The sequence below is a fragment of the Vidua chalybeata genome, chromosome 4 (assembly GCF_026979565.1).
Source record: "Vidua chalybeata isolate OUT-0048 chromosome 4, bVidCha1 merged haplotype, whole genome shotgun sequence".
NCBI lineage: Eukaryota > Metazoa > Chordata > Aves > Passeriformes > Viduidae > Vidua > Vidua chalybeata.
In genome coordinates this window covers 1,630,910-1,647,089 of record NC_071533.1, presented here as the reverse complement: position 1 = coordinate 1,647,089, position 16,180 = coordinate 1,630,910, and the positions used below count along the sequence as shown (strand labels likewise).

Sequence of the window (16,180 nt, the reverse complement as noted above, 5' to 3'; positions counted from 1 at the left end):
ATGGGCGCCCCGAGCGCCGCCGGGGCCACCGTGCTGCTGCTGCTGCTGCTCCGCGCCGCGCTGGCCGATGCCGCCTCAGGTGAGTCGCCGCGCCGGGCGCCTCCCCGTCCCGCGGGCAGCGGGATCCCTGAGGGGAAAGCCGGCTCCGAGGCGCCTTTTCCCCTGGGGTACGGGACGGTTCTGCCTCCCTCGTCGCGCTCCCGGCCCGGGCGGGGGTCCGCCTCCGCCCCCCGCCATTTTGGCGGCTTCTCCACAGGCGAGGTGAGGGGCACCGGGGCGAAGCCGTGCCCGGCTCTTCGCGGGCGTGGAGGAGCGCGTGTCCCGCTCCGGGCATCGCCGGGCTGCCCCTCACGCCGGGCGGGAAGGCGGCGGCGCTTGGCCGTGCCCAGGTGAGGGGGTGCTGCCCCAGCGAGGCGTGTGGGGCTGGAGTTGTGCGAGCCCGCAGCCCGTGCCCGCGCTGAGGGGCCGGGCCGGGCAGCGCCAGCCGCAGCCCTCACGCACCCCGCGGGCGGGGAGCGCTCGGGAATGCGGCGCTGGGAGCTGCTCAGTGCCTGGGAAGCGCGAGGGGAGCCGGCAGCAGCCGTCCCCTGCTCCTTGCCTTGGGAGGAGGCGGCTGGAAGCCAGCTCGGATGTCGCGGTGGGAGCGCTCGGGGAGGCACGCCAGGGTTTGTCTCGGTGTGCTGGGCGGGCTTGTGGCCAGCGCAAGGCTGCGCGATGCTGCCAGGCAGGCACGCTGCTGGTGTTTGGAGTTTGGGAGTGAGGGTTGGCTGCCTTCGTGCTCTTAGGTTGTTTTCCAGCTTGTCTCCTCTGGCTGTAGGTGGTTGGTTTCTGAAGTGGCACTCTCCCCGAGTCCTGTTCCCACCGTGATTCCCCTTTGGCGTTAGGGAATAGCAGCAGTTAAAATCAGCGATACGCGTGCGAGCTGAGGCGCTGCTAGGTGTGGGTTTGGGTTATTAACTCGTTGGGTAGCACTCCGACAGACTTCGCTTTTACCAAAAACAGAAGCTCTGAAACCAGAAAATTACATTACATCCAAGATGTCCCCCACAAAAGTACCGCAGCAATAAGTCTGGGGGTTTCTTCTTTAGGTGCTTCAGTATGTGAAAGTCCTAATTTGCAGAATGCTTTTCAAGTGTGCTTTGCAACAGGTGTTGATCACACCCGGGGCTTGGAGTTTAATGGAAAATCCGGGCACTGCTGCATAGCGACCTTAATTAACATGTGTGTAGTGTGTTTGGCTCACCCATAACTGGGGACAAAAGTAAAATTTATTTGTAACTAAGGATTCTCTAAGTCCTGTGAAGCTGGGTTGTATCTTAGTCTCCCTAGGTAACTTGTAAAGGAGGGAAATGTGTCTTTGCCCTCCGTGGGGGAGAAGGATCAGACTTTTGTGAGTTTGCTTTCTAGTCCTACATGGTCCCTATTCCCTGCTCTGGCCCCGGAGGGGATGAGCACGCTGGTATTTTAAGCAACTGTAGCTGTCAGTGAGCTAAAAAGAAAAGGCAGCCAGCCCTGGAGGGGTAAAACAGATGGGTTGTGCTGGTCTTAACTGACTGATACTAAATTTTTGGGGTTCCACGTTCCACCCCCCCCCCCCCGCCAAACTTTTTGTGTGACCAATAATGTGTGACCTTGTGTTTTGCACTGAACTTTGAGGTGGAGCTGGATGATGAACCTTGAGATTAGCTGTTCTTTTGGCAAGAGAATATATTTGCTGAATTTGAAAGAAGTGTGGCTGGGCTCCTGTGGCTCATCTTCTTGTCAAGGGAAGAGAATTCCCAGTGGTGCCTCCACAGCCACTTGCAGCTGAGCTGAAGACGAGCTCAAAGGAGGAGCTTCTGATTCCAAGAAGCGTAGCTCCCAGGTTTTCTGTACAGATTGGTCTAATCTGCATTTCTCAGGAAATTCCAGTCTTTGACAGGGAAATTCTGTCTTTCCTGGGTGGTCCCTCGAGGCAGCCTTTCCCGCACTTTCCCTTTCATCTTGGAGTTCCTTGGGTTGTTTTGGATTGCGCATTCTCCTCACGCTTTTGGGAGAGACAGCTCATGTGTAGCTGCTCCACAGCGACCATTTCCCAGAAAATCGATAGAAGAGCTGTCATTCAGCTTATTCATGGCTTTACTTCCTAAGCTTTTATTTCATTATTGGGGTGGAATATGTCAGGTGTGCTTGGGTGTGCCCCTGCCCCTGGCTGGGAGAAGCTTTCTCTCAGCCAGCAGGGCCAGGGAAGCTGAAGCAGGAGGAGCCCTGTGAGCCTGTCCTGTTGTCCTTGCAGGAGTGATTTAGGAGTGGGGGTTCCCACTGGCTTTTCCCGTTGTTATTTTGGCAGGTCCCCTATTTCGTCCCTGCCTTTTTGAGCCCGCCTGTGCCAGAGGTCCTGTCCCTTATCCAGAGGTTGCCCAGCTGCCCCAAAACTGCATTTTTTTTTTTCTGGCTGCCCAGTTCAGAGCAGGTGCACTGGGGGATGTACTGCTGCTGTTACTCACTTCTAACCTTATTTATTTTCGTTTTGGTCCCTCAGGTGCCTGTGTCTACCATGGCTTCTTATTTGAGGTAGGTGAGCTTGAGCATGTTGTGCTGGGGAAGGGTTGGAGAGGGTGCTGTTCAACTTGACTCCAGTTCCTGCTTCTTGTCACCCCTGTGGCTGGGGTGCAGGTCACAGGTCTGGCAGCTTCCAGTCCGCTGGACAACACACACCCCTCTCCTTGGAGAGGTTGGGGATTCTCCCTGGGCCTTTGGACCCAGCCAGTCTAACTGGGTGAAGAGATGTGAGGGGTTTCCAGGGTGCTGGGAGCCACAGATGTGCAGTCCCAGGCAGGATGGAGCCGGTGCTTTGTAAAACATCAGTGCAGTGCCAGGATATGTTCTGTGCTTCTTTCCCTGAGTTAATGAGCTATTTATGATGACAGCTTAACACTTTTTCCCCTCAGCTGGTCACGGTGAGTCTGGTGTACCCTGACTGATCCTTATAAACCCAACACATTTTCTTTTCTGGTGTCTCTAGAAATGTAATCCGTGAGTGACTCGGTACAAGAATCACAGTTCTTAAGTATTCATGAACAGTGTTTTGCTGGGTTTACACTTGTCTGCCTTGCTCTGGTACTCTGGGCTAAGAGGAGGTGCCTGAGCTACTTTGTGTCTCTGGAATGCTTCTAAATGTGTTTGCCCCTCTTAATGATGCACTGTGGAGGGGCCTGGCAGCCCCCAATAGAAACCTGCAGCGACTTTTTATTGCATTTTAAACGATAGTTGGGAACACTGTTTCCTTTCAGTGTTTCCTGCTAATCAGGGTTTTTCTCCCTGTTCCATGCGGAAGAGGTCAGGATGATTAGAGGGATGGAGCACCTCTTCCATGGGGTGAGGCTGAGAGAGTTGGGATTGGAGAGAAGAAGCCTTGGGGTGACCCTTACCTGAAGGGAACATAAAAGAAAGAAGGAGAGAGGCCGTTTCAAAGGGATGGGGTGACAGGACAAAGGGGAATGGATTCAAACCAGCAGAGAGGGTAGGTTCAGATTGGATATTGGAGAGGAATTCTTGGCTGTGAGAGGGTGAGACCCTGGCACAGGCTGCCCGCAGAGGCTGTGGTTTCCCCTGGATCCCTGGAAGTGTCCAAGGCCAGGAGCTTGGAGCAACCTGGAATTGGGGGAGGTGTCCCTGCCCATGGCAGGGGTGGCACTGGATGGGCTTTGAGTGCCTCCCAAGCCACTGCGTGGTTCCATGTGGAAGTGGCTGTAGGTGAGCTGCTCCTGGGTTATTGTAGGAACACTGTTTGCTGCAGGAGTCTCTGAAGTCACCTGGAAAACCCTTGGTGCATAAATCAAACCTTGAAGTGCAGCGGTGCGGGCACTGCAGGGCTGCTGGAATTGTTAAGGCTGCACAAGTCATGCCTCTTGCTTGACTGACTTAGCTACTCGTATGTCCAGGGTCTGCTCGCGTTTGTGGCTTTGCTCTGAGGGAAAGCACCTCCCCCGAGTGTGATTCCCAGCTGAGCTGCTTGGTGTTCCTCCCTCTGGCTTCTCCTGTCAGTGAGCTTTCAGCTCCCTTTACTTAGAAAGAGGAAAATCCACGTTATTTTTTCTTAGCTGCAGGCCATGAGGAGACACACTCGCGTCGCTCTGTAAGTCAGGGTGTGTGGGAGGTGTGGAGCAAATCCAAAAAGCTGGTGTCTTTCTGCCAGCCTTTCTGCCAGCTGGCCCCTGCCAAGATGAGGGGAAGGACGGGGTTCAAAGCACCTTGAGGTGGTTTAAATGGTGAGTGTGACTTGAAAAGTGACTTTGTGTCTGGTGGAGGCTGAAGCACGGAAGGACAAGTCCAGCTGAGCAACATCCATTTCCATTTTGTCCTCTTTAAAACACGGACATGGTCTGTGGCACTAGCTGCTAGTAGTGCACCTGAGGATGCATTTCTGGGCTAGATTGTTCTGGAAGTTTCCTGAGACACAAATGGGCTGCTTGGTTTTAACACCGTAAAGCACTAAAGAAGCATTTTTTAAAAGAAAATGTTTTTTAGTCTTTGGGTCGAAAATTGTGAACAGAATAAAAAGCCCTAGCTTAATTCATAGTAAATGGTAGTGTACTTGTGCTTCCACCAAAAATTTTGCTTCCCTTCTTTCCTTTTGAAACATCTGTGTGCATTTTGTTGTCAGAAGCTTAAAGAAATCCTGATTTTATGTTTTGTAAATCAGATTTCTATTTCCATCAGTAGTTTGTGCTGGACAGAAATGAGAGTGGAAAGGTAATAAATAAATTCTGGGGGTCTTTCCCCCCCCCCCCCCCCAATTTCAAATTTCCCATTCCAGAGAGCTTCTACTCTGAATAAATTCAGTGACTTTTAAAATAAATGTTAGCAAGTGCAAAGCATTTCTGGTTAGGGAATATGTCAAATTAGCATTGGAAAATGGGCTTCATTGTAATTTCATTAGAAAGGTAAGAAGTTACTACTGAAAAATGAGATCAGAATTGAATATTTCAGTTGAAAGGTTTGCTTGTTAACTCTTACAATGGTCAAGATATTTTTAAATGATGTGATTTCAATGCCACTACTTAGCCTGGGGCTGCATCCTCTGGATGTACATGAATGTCTTGCAGTTAAGATTTATTAATACAGTAATGCAGTGCTTCTCATGGACCAAATCTCATTTGCTTGTGGGTTTCAGGAAGCTGGGATCAACTGAGGATCAAAAATAAAAGTGATCTTTGAATCAAGCGTGTGCTGCATGTGTGTTCCTTCTTTGTATTCCTCGAAAACAGCAGTGAAATACAGAGGGATGGGGGATAGGCTCTTTATTTCATGGTATCAGGTAAAAGAACCTTAGATGTAAGAGTTTTCTCCTGAGGACAAAGTGAGTTTTTGTCCCTTCATCAGCAAATGAAGGGGACAGAGGAAGACATTTTAATACAAAATAATTTTTCTTTTTTACCTCAGTGGTTCTAAATGTCACCTTTTTGCCGAAGCAAATGCACCCTCATGCAGAAGCAGCATCTCTCAGTTCCCCCTGAGCTGGGCAGGGGCTCCGATTCACAGCCCCAGTGTCTGGGAGCAGCAGTGGCACCGGGAGAGGCACATCCCATTCCATGGATTGTGTCTAGGCAGGGATGAGGCACTGCACCGAGCACACTTCCCCGGCTGCCAGCGGAGCGCCCAGCCAATGTCTCTGCTCACCCTGAGGTGATTTATCTCGCCAGGTATTTCACAGCGGGCTGCAGATGCGTGGAATTTATCATCCCCTTCCCTCCTCTCCAACCCCTCCGTGCATGTGCACGTGTCTGTGTTTTTTCACAGTACATTCACTGCTCAGAAATTGTTCTTTTTCCTTCTTTTTTTTTCTTTTTTTTTCCTTTCTGGGTCTCGTATTCCAGCAGTCCAGAGCCCAGCAGTGAAGTTGTGCCCCTCTTCAGGTGTCCGTGCACCTTGAGCAGCCTTTCCTGTGTTGGAATCCATGGTGTTCTCATCCTAAACAGTCAGGTACAGGCAGGGCTTTTTGCAGAAGGGGTTTTAAAACAGCTCCTCTTTGCTTTGGATAGGAGAAGTTCATAACCCTGGAGAAATTCATAAACTACAAGAGAATTCTGGGAGTTGTGGGGCTTTTGAGCTTGAATCTGAGACTCTGGGCTGTTCTCCTTGGAGCTGTGAGTGTCTTCTGGCTATGATGTTCTTCTCCAGATGCCTTTCTTCTCCATCCTGCTGGTGAAAAACTCATGCCTTAATCCTCACTCTGTTGTGGGAGGTCCTTTGGCATCAGCTTTATTTGGAGATCAGGGTCTTTACAAGACCTGCCCTGTTCCACATTTGCCATGCCAGTGAGCTTCCTTGGTCAGGATTCCCATTTGCATTTTCTCTTTAGAGGAAGGTTTCAATGCCTAATTAATTGATAAGATAAATTTTACGACTTTGCTGTACATTTTCAGTGACCTCCAAGGAGCTTAAGGGTTTTGCAAGGTGACTGAGGAAAGTGGATCCCCACTTGGATGCCAAAATGAACATCTGGGGTGAAGAAGTTAAAAGGAACTGAATGTCCTCTCAGGCTTTTGAAATTGTAAACCTTAGGCAAAATTGGACTGCTGTGTCTGGACAGCAGTCCCATGTGGAATCTCTCATCTCTAGGCTGGTTTCATGGTGTTCCTTTTTCCCTCCCCCTTGAATAATTCCCATCAAAAATGCCTTTATAGTTAGTTTGTTCAATGTTGTCCAGGAGAAATCATTCCCTGTGCTTTTTCAGCTAACATTACGTCTGCAATTGTTGCCATTTTAACCACTGAATTCACCCAAGGTACTCCTTGGCACTTTCAGGAAGACAAAAACTCCCAAATCTGAAGCTTTTCCCAGCTGGCTGCATTGATTTTATGTCAGCCTGGGGAGGGGCTGTCAGGAGCCACGCGGTGCTCTGAAGTTTGTGATGCCAGGATGCCAATATTTCTGCCAGGCACACTGGATAGCTTCCAGTGGGAATGCAGGCAGCAGTCCTGCTTGGGAAGGCTGCTGTAATTCTCCTCGTGCTGTGGTTTATTGCTGAGCCGTAGATTAAGGAGACCCGTTAGGATAAAACACTCGATTTTGTAATCATTGTATCTACTCCAGAGTCGTTCTGTAATGAATCCTCTCACTAACCCTGGGAGCTCAGCATCCAAAGGATCTTTATATTACCAGCTGCCATGCTGCAGCTAAAGGAGAGTCCTAGGCTCTGTGTTTCTGAGGATCAGCCAGGGGAAAAAAATCCTCTCCCTCAAAAGATAAATCCTGAACATGACTTCTTCCCGGATTAATTTGAATAATTTTAAGCCAGATGTTTCGTTACTCGAAAAAAAATTAGTTTCCTAACCTGCTTTGCATGTGTTTTATGGAGATCAAAATGAAGCTTCTTGCAGGCTGAAAACTGGGAAGTTTTAGTTTAAGTATAATAAGTTTTTGGGGACGTCACCATGAGCTGAAAGATGGCAAAGATAAGAAACTTTGAACCCTTTAGTGATCAAACCAGAGATCTTGTTTCTAACAGAATGGCTCCCAGAAAACCTTGAACTTTTCCTTTCCTGGGAATTCACCTGTTGTCCTGCTTGAATAGATTTGGTCATGGTCACGTGGGATTAATTCCTTTTGGGTGCTCAGCCAGCTGGAGACTGAGATGCCATACATCAGGTGTCTGTGGTTCATGGCTATTTATATTTTCAGGGGAAACACAGGGTTGGTTGTTTAATTATGGAAAGCTTCTGCTGCTGGAGACAGTTGTCATTACTGACATGCCAAGAGACAGTTCTGAGTTAGTGGATGCTGTAAATCCTTTTATGCGTTGAGCCTGGAAAAGTGGTTTCAGGGGAAAACATGAGTGAACTTGTTAGCAATTTCTTTCCCACTTTTTTTTTTTTTTTTGCAGTTTTATAGATTCTTCTACGTATGTAAAAAAACTGATTTTCTTGAGTGCCTAAGGAATTCTCAGTGTTGCAGAGTAGAAATAACTTGCTACGCTTTTGTTCCCGTGGGTTAATTTTTCGTTGTTATTTTAAAAAATCAGAATTCTAAAAGTGCTCAATTTTGAAAACCTGGGTTTGGTTTTAAATTGGAGGCACTTTAAAATTGCATCTACTCCTTTCTGTCTTGATTTCTCAGTGAAACTGTGAGACCACCGTGGTTATGGAAAGGGAACCATAAAAGTGCCTCAGTCTGCTGTTAAATGGAAATCTTCCAAACCAAAAACGAATTATGTGCTTCCATTGAGTGACATAAAGGGTAATTCTTAGACTTCTTTTGCATGTTTTATTTAAAACAAAAATTCCCTCAATGTAACAATAAACTTAATGAAAACCTGTTTAAATTTTAATGAAATCCTTAGGACAAAAGCAAAGTCGAATATGTTACTTCCAAAGACATTGGGAAACTTCATATTAGATAAAATGGAACCAATTGAGATACAGTTGATTAAAAATTGAGGAGAATTTGTCCCAGAATTTAGGCTTTAAGCCTTGTTACCTAAGAGAAGTCTGGCCATGACTGCAGGGTAGTGTTTTGCAGTATTTTTTTTTCTGGGTTTTTTTTTTTCATGCTGTAATTTTACTTCCTAAGAGATTTTTTGGAGGCTTGAAAGCAATCCAGGGAGGGATCCTATGGATGTGTGGTGTGTGATTAACAGGTGTATTTGTGATGACACAGGATAGCTGAGACCCATCAGCATGGTAAAAGTAGAATGGATTTTAAAGTCATTTACCTCTGTAATGTTGGGGGCTCCTTTTCTGTCTGTTTCTGAGCAGAGTGAATTAATTCAACAGTGCTCCTGCTGTTTCTTTTGGGAGATGATGTGGCTTTAACCACCCTGTGTACATCCTGCTGTGCACCACAGAGTTTCTCTAGACACAGGATCCTTTGCAGGGGGTTTCAGAAGGATTTGCTGGCTTTAGAAGAGTGGAAAGGCTTCACTCGTTGGAGAGGAGTGTGCTGGAGTTACCATAGATCCTTCCTTCTCCTCTGACCTCATTTTGTGGGGGAAGATCTAAGCTCACAAGATGTAAGACTGTCAGTTCTCCTTCTTGCTGCGGGCAGAGAAATATCTGTGAGATCAGAGGCAAGCCTCTAGGAAAAGGCATCATCCATGATACTTTGCAGCCTAGGAGGGAGCTGTGCAGTTCAGCTGCTTTTCCTGCTGGGCTCAGCATCCTGTGTTGTCCCTTGGATGGCATTTCTGCCTGGTCAGAGCTGGCTGTGGGCACCTGGTGTGTCCAAGCTGCCAGAGGCACTGATAGGTGACATGAAGCCCTCTCATCACCAGTTTGTGCGTTATTATGGTGATGCTGATTTCCCTCATTAAAACAGGAAGTATTAGTAGCAAAAATTAACTGGGAATGATGCTTTCTAAACAAAATATTTTTGCTGGGCTTTCGCTGCTTATCAGCAGGGTATCAGCAAGCAGTGCTTGATGTTTTTGAGCCTGTGGCTTTGTGAAGAAAATGCAGGATTGAAATCTAGCACAGAGAGCCTGCAGTTCATTCATATGTGATCGTTTCCCTCCTTTTAGTCCAGGGTGGGAACAGGCATTTTGTTCTGCAGATCTACCTGATCTGATCTTCAAGGTCAAATCTTCTCCTCAGCATCCTGTTTATACAGATGCCTTCATTAGCCTCTACAAATAGCTGCTAAATCCACATGTTCAGAGCGAGGAGATGATAATTCCTCATCTGGCAGCCTCAGTAAGTAACCTCCTTGTTAAAATCAGCTGTAGGGCTATGTAAAAGGTGCTGTGAGGTCTCTACACTCAATATTTTTAGTGCATTCTGCATGGTGGCAGTGTATTTCTAACCTTACTGAAGTCATTTAATGCTTCTGTAATTCATTGGGTTTTTAGTGTATTTATAGATGCTATTTTATCAAGCACTGCAGTAGAAATGATGAGAGCATCTGGTGAAATCCATCACATCTTGTGCAACAACCTCTGAAAAAATAACCTTGGTAATTGAGCCTTTCTCCCTTTAGATGGTTCCACTAATGTTTTAAAGGCTTTAGATATTCAGTGTCACTGGGCTGCCCTAAGTGTCACTGCTGTGCTTTTCTGCCGTGGAAGCCACATCGGGCAGCGATGGCACCTGAAACAGCAGAGCCACCTTTCAGCTGGCACCCAGACCCTTGGCTGTGACCAAGTGGAAGCAGCAAAGCTGTGATTTGTTGGGATTCCTACTGGGAAACCACCCTGAGGTGGTGTTGACAGCAGCATCTGTGTGGGGTGACAGAGCGGGGTTGTGTGAGGAGTGTTGGCAGGCCAGAAAAATGAGAAGTATCCGCCTGTGCTGGCAGGGAGAGCTGTTCCCCTGCTTCACCTTTCAGTCTCTGGGAAGCGGTGCCCGAGCGATTTAGGTGGGGTTTGCAGCCCTGCCAGCTCACAGCCTTGCAGAGAAGCTGGAGGTGAGGCTTATGGAAACACGTTTCTATCTGGGGAGCCCGCATTCCTGCGCTCCCGAGTCCTGAGCTGCTGTGAGTGCTGCAGCTGCTTTGATGTCGGTGGAGCTGGGCACTTTCCCAGCTGAGCACTTGACCCTGGCGCTGGCAGTCGGCCTTCCAGGCACTGAGCTCATTTCATGAAGCAGGGCTGCAGGCTGGCCACGGCCTTGCCAGTTGGTGTTTTCCAGACAGAGCATGGATTTGCCTTCTCACTTCCCTTAAGGGATTTGCAGCATGCCCAGCTGCTGCCCTGTCTCTTTTTCGTACCTTGTCTTGGCCCTACATATGAAGTTTTGGCTCTTGTGAGCCAAGCTCCGAACTACACACATAAATGACTTGGCATTGGATCTGGAAGTTTAGAGAGGAAGCTGGCTTTGGGGAATGTGTTAAAGGTGGGATGGAGATTCCTTTCACATGGCTGCATTTAGACATCCTACTGCTCAGATGCCCTGGTTGGGAATGCAGTGCCCTGTGTGCTTCTTGTGCTTCTGAACCACTTTTGTGAGGAGCAGCGTGCTCTGGCATCCAGAGGCTGCAGTCCAGGCTGGAATACCAGAGGTGTTGGGGGCTTGGCAAGGTCTTTGCTGCACCCATTCTGGTGTCCTGGGTGTGGGTACAGTGTCCAGGTGATGCTCTCGTGACTGAGTTGTGCAGGAAGGGCTGTGGTTTGTGCTCTGTGTGTGCTCCTGCAGTAGTTTCAGCGGGGTTACTCTTGCTCCAGTCAAAGAAGATTATCCTTGCCTTCCCAAGCACTCGGAGTGCTGGAAATCCATCCGTGCTTTGCCTCTGGCTTCCCTGGGAGCAGCTCCCGGCTGTGCTTTGTGTTCGTGTCTCTGTTTCCTGGCAAGGCACTTGCTGTGGCTGCTGAGAAGTCAAACGAGGTCCTTGACTGGGGTTTATTTTTCTCTTTGCACAGTCAGTTTGGTCACTGGGAAGGAGATGATCCTGATGTGTCTGAATGAGTTGGAAAATGGTATTATAGGAATCTAAACAAAACTGCATTTCTCTCTTGCCTCCCCTCATTTCCCCTTTTTCCTAATCACCACTTTACACAGAATTCCAGAGGATTTTCTGATGAGCTTTTGGCCTCCTTGTGTTCCAAATGCTAAAATGCTGCTTTGTTGACCGTGTTGTCCATATGGGGACCTCGAAATGAGAGCAGTGCAGTGGGACTGGTGTGCAGGAGTCTTTTGGTATCCTTTACACAGAGAGTAAATTTTAAATTTTATCAGTGACAAGGGTTTTTTCTATAGGGAAGTTCCTTTTCCTAGTGTTTTCCCTGGCATTTCAATGTGAGCATGTATATGAATAAATAAAAGTTCCTGCAGGCATTTTATTTTTTTTTTTGCATTGTACTTTTAAATAGCTGCACTTATAGTAGCCTGTTTCCAATTTCATCTCATTTTTTACAGACCTAGGGAAACAAAAATCCTTTCCTGTGGACTTTGCACATTCAGAGTTTAAGGCCTGTAGGAGAAGATCAGCAAGGGGCACCCACCCTGACCCTTTGAAGTGTTAAAAGCAGGTGTGCACCTCCTGTATCCAGCTTTGGGCAAGGTGTGTGTACCCTTAAAAAAAAAAAAAAGAAAGCAACTTGGAAGCTGAACTAAGCAGTGGTTGATTGTATTTCTGTGCCCTCGGGTTTGCTGGAGGTTTGCTTTCTGCCAGCTGTTTTGCTGTTCATTTTGTGCACACCACATCTGAAGAGTGGCTGTTGGTAAAGGCAGTATTTTGGGTAGTTCTTTGGAATAGCATTAAAAAAAAAGAAACTGCAGAAAAGTCCTGCAGAATTTATCAAGCAGAAAAGGCTGTGCATCAAGGGGTTGGTTTGTTTTCAAAACAGATTTTATTGAAAGTTTTTGTTTCAGCATTTAGGCCAGCTCTGATAAACCTGTCACCTTTACTGGGGTTGTAGGTGAAGGTATCTGGGAGAGAAAAAAGCCCTTCTGATGTGTCTTGGATCTGTACCCATCCTAATTTCCTCAGAGCAGGATGTGTCCCATCCCCAAGGAGAGGAAACCTCATTTGTTTAAGGGAACCCTCTGTGGAGAGGTTCAGAAGCTCGGGGCTTGCTCCTCGTTGTCTGTCTCAACGAGCTTTGTGCACAAAACAAATACAAGGCTGGATTTGCTTTGGGAAGCAGTGATTTATGGCGTGGAGTCACTAAACATGTTTGCACATGAGTCCTTTGGGCACGCATAACAGCTTAGCTGCGGAACCTACCGCAAAAGCATTCATTCCTTCTCATCTTGCCCCAGAGGCCAGGGCCGGTGGTGGTTTTGTTGCTGGTCCCAAATAACTGGCTGCAGGCAGGGGTGAATTAGAGGGGGGTCTCCAGGCTTTCTGAAAGGGGGGAAAAGAGCTACACATCAGTATTATTTACAAAAAAAAAAAACAAACCACATTATGATATATTACATCTGAGTAGAGGATACAAACATCTTGGCTTTTACTGGAAATGGTGTGGCCAGCAGGACCAGGGCAGTGACTGTCCCTGTGTGCTGGCTGCTGGCGAGGCCCCACCTTGCACCCTTGGGGACAATTTTGGGCTCCTGGCTCCAAGGAAGACACAGAGGGGCTGGGGCATGTCCAGGGAACAGAATGGATCTGGAGCACAGGTCTGGTAAGGAGCAGCTGAGGGAGCTCAGCTTCCTGACAGGGGGTCAGAGTGACAGGACAAGAGTCAATGGCCTCAAGTTGTACCAGGGGGGTGTTTCCGTTGAATTTTAGGGAAAATTTCTTTAGTGAAACAGTGGCCAGTCATGGTGGCAACCTGCCCAGTGCAGCGGTGGGGTGCCCATCCTGGAGGGGTTTAAAAACCATGTGGATGTGGCACCTGGGGCCATGGGTTAGTGGTGGCCTTGGCAGTGCTGGGTTGATGGTTGGACTCCATGATCCTGAAGGTCTTTTCCACCCTAAGGGATTCCATGGTTCTGTGATTCTGTAAAACCTTTTGGGGGCTCCTGGTGTGTTAAGACTTGAGTGTTAAGGCGTGATAAAATTCCTCTGTGAGTATCAGGGGCTTACAATTCAGGGGGAGCAGAGTTGCATGAGCTGGGTATTTGGCATTGCTGTCACAGCTGGAGGAACGTTAATCTGATTTTTCACTGTTCATTTGTGTTGACATGTGGGGGGGGGGGGGGGGATGCACAAGGATGGAGGGGGTCCAGAAGAGGGTCATGATTCCTCATTACAAAGGACTTGAGCTCTGTCTGCACCAGTTCTCAAAGGGAAAGTTAAGGGGTAATTTGTAGAATGCTACAGAGGGAACAGAAATTATTATAAATAAAACCTCTTCTACCCATAAGAGAATGGAGGAGACAGAAAATGAAAGCTAGATAAATTCAGCTTAGGAACTAGGTAGACTTTTACTGTGGAGATCGGAAATCATTGGAACCGTTTCCTGACGTGTGCTGTGAATTATTCTGTATCACTAGAAATCTTTAAATCATGGCCGGCTTTTTTTCCTCCCTGAAAGTTACTCTTGCGTTTTGGACCAGAGTTAAGAATTCATTTATTCCTTAGCAGAGTCAAGCAGCACAGGCCCCCTTGCATTACAAACCAGGCAGTTTTGGGGTGGGATCTGTGGAAGTGCAGCGGAGCAGGGACAGCGTTGTGGGGAAGGTACAGCGCTCACCTCACCTGCCTTTTCACGTTACACCAAAGGGGAGGCTGAGGGAATTCTGTCTTGCTCCACTGATACTCCTTGTCTGTGAGTAGAAGGTAAAGCCCACTCCTGCCCCAGAATTAAAAGGTGTGTCTTGCTTGCACGTAACTCTTGCTGAATAAGAGCAATATACACAGAAATGGCCAAATCGCTGTGTGCTGCTTTATTCCTTGCTCTGGGAAAAGGGAAAGAAAGGAGGGAAAGGAAGGAGGGAAAGGCGTCCTTCCCACCTGCTGGTAACATCCAGCTGATTTACACCCTCTCCCCGTGGGTCTTGTTCTCCACCAGCGGGGGTGAATGGCCAAATGAATGCCTCGGAGTTAGGATGGCATAAAACTGATGGGAGAGCAGAATTATGGAGGTCATAAGCTTGTTCCACATTAGAAACCCAGCCTGCAGGAACAAGCTGTGCAGCGCCCTGGCTCCTGGGAGGATTAATTACAGATGGTGGCTGTGGCAGCTAAATCAAGTGCCTCTAATGTTGTGTAAACTTCATTAAACAAATGCCGAAGCAGGGCTGTAATCTATGCGAAATGGGATAGGATGACGAGGGTAGAAAAGGAAAATACTCTTTGGGAAGTTAAAAAAAAAGTATCCTCAGTGTCTAAATCCACTGAAGCAATTTCTTCTGCCTCTTGTGCTTTAATGGTAGAATTTTAAACCACAAGCTTTTAAACTTATTATCTGGTAAAGCCTCGGTAACTTGAATTAATAACAACTTTCTGCTAATGCCTTGCTGGATTCCTCTTAGTCAGCAAATCCTGGTTTATCTGATAGGCTCAATCCTTCCTGATATTCTGCCACCACGTGCATTTGGCCATTTCTTTTCCACTTGTGGAAATGGGAGAGGAGGAAGCACCGACGATCAACTTGATTGTGGCCACTGTGGTTGATGGGCTGATGTGCTGCAGGGTTTATAGGAGCCCTGGGTTCTCTTTTTGGCTGCAGGTTTGTGTTTTAGTCTGAAAGTTAAGCGCTGCTGCGTGTTGATATAACATCCTAAGCAATGTTATCTGATTTCAAGTCCAAGAACTGCAAGTTCACCCAGCTGTCACCTGTAATGGGTGTATAGTTTCGTTCTGCTCCGAATCGCAGGCGCTCGTGTGCTGCTGCAGAAAGGGGTGCTGGCATTTCCCCCGCCTCCCTCAGAGGAGGCAGAAGCCTGGATCAGGGAAAAGTGAATAAATCTCTGCTGACTTAGCAAGTGAAAATCTGCTCAGCACAGAGTCCCAGGGATGGCAGCGCTGGGGCTGGGAATCAGGGCACGAAGGAGGGCTGCTCTAGGGGAAGAGTTTGTGACAGGGGCCACGGTGGGATTAATTCATCTGCAACGTGTAATTTCACCCTTAGCAACCCAGGTATGGACCTGGTGAGGGACTGAAGGGCCAGTTAAATCAACTGAGCTTTTCCAGACAGGGAGAATTAACTGAGGAGGAAAAACCAATCGTCTACTTTAAAGCACTTTTTGGTGGCCAGTGACAAAGTTTTGTTTGAAATTGGATAGTTGGTGTTGTCTTAGACATTTGCCACTACAGGCACTCTCAGTATGACTCTGTGCCTAGCTGAAGAATAAAGTGGATAGTACCTTGTCTTTAAAGAAACTACAGATCTAATACCCAAGGGAGTGCTTTTTTTAACTATTATTTTCTTTCAAAATAATATTTTAAAAATTATTTTCCCTGCTGTCTCTCCATCCTCTCCTACATCCCTGTTTATGGACAGGTGCTTTAAGGTGGCTTGTGTAGCTCTTTCCAGATCAGGAGCCTAAAGCTAGGCTGTGGATTTAGGGATGCTGACTGTGGTTTGATTCTTTCCTCTGCTGCTTAAGCTGTATGGTGGCTCCACAGGACTTGTGAAGCGTCAGCTGAACACGGGATTTTTGGAAAGGAGCACTGAACACTTTGATGCATAAATTTAGGCTCAGGAGCTTGACTTAGCTGCTTTGGAAAATGCTGACTTTTGAAAATGTCATCTTTCTCTTGTAGTTTAGGAGGGCTTAAAAAGATACCAGTCTTTGCCCATTGTCTCTTTCTGATGTAGGAAGCAAGTGAAAAAGTTGTACTGTTTAAATAAAGGTAAATTTCAAGCAGCGAACAT

The 16,180-nt window shown here is 47.5% G+C and overlaps 1 protein-coding gene across 1 annotated transcript in view; it reads left to right on the top strand.

The window, feature by feature from the left end:
• The window catches only part of FRAS1 (Fraser extracellular matrix complex subunit 1), a 105,470-nt gene continuing 89,290 nt past the window's right edge, over positions 1-16,180 (top strand). Inside the window, exons 1-2 of the mRNA XM_053940472.1 lie at positions 1-79; positions 2,522-2,553. Coding sequence (XP_053796447.1) covers positions 1-79; positions 2,522-2,553 — 111 coding nt within the window. The remainder of the gene's footprint in view (positions 80-2,521; positions 2,554-16,180) is intronic.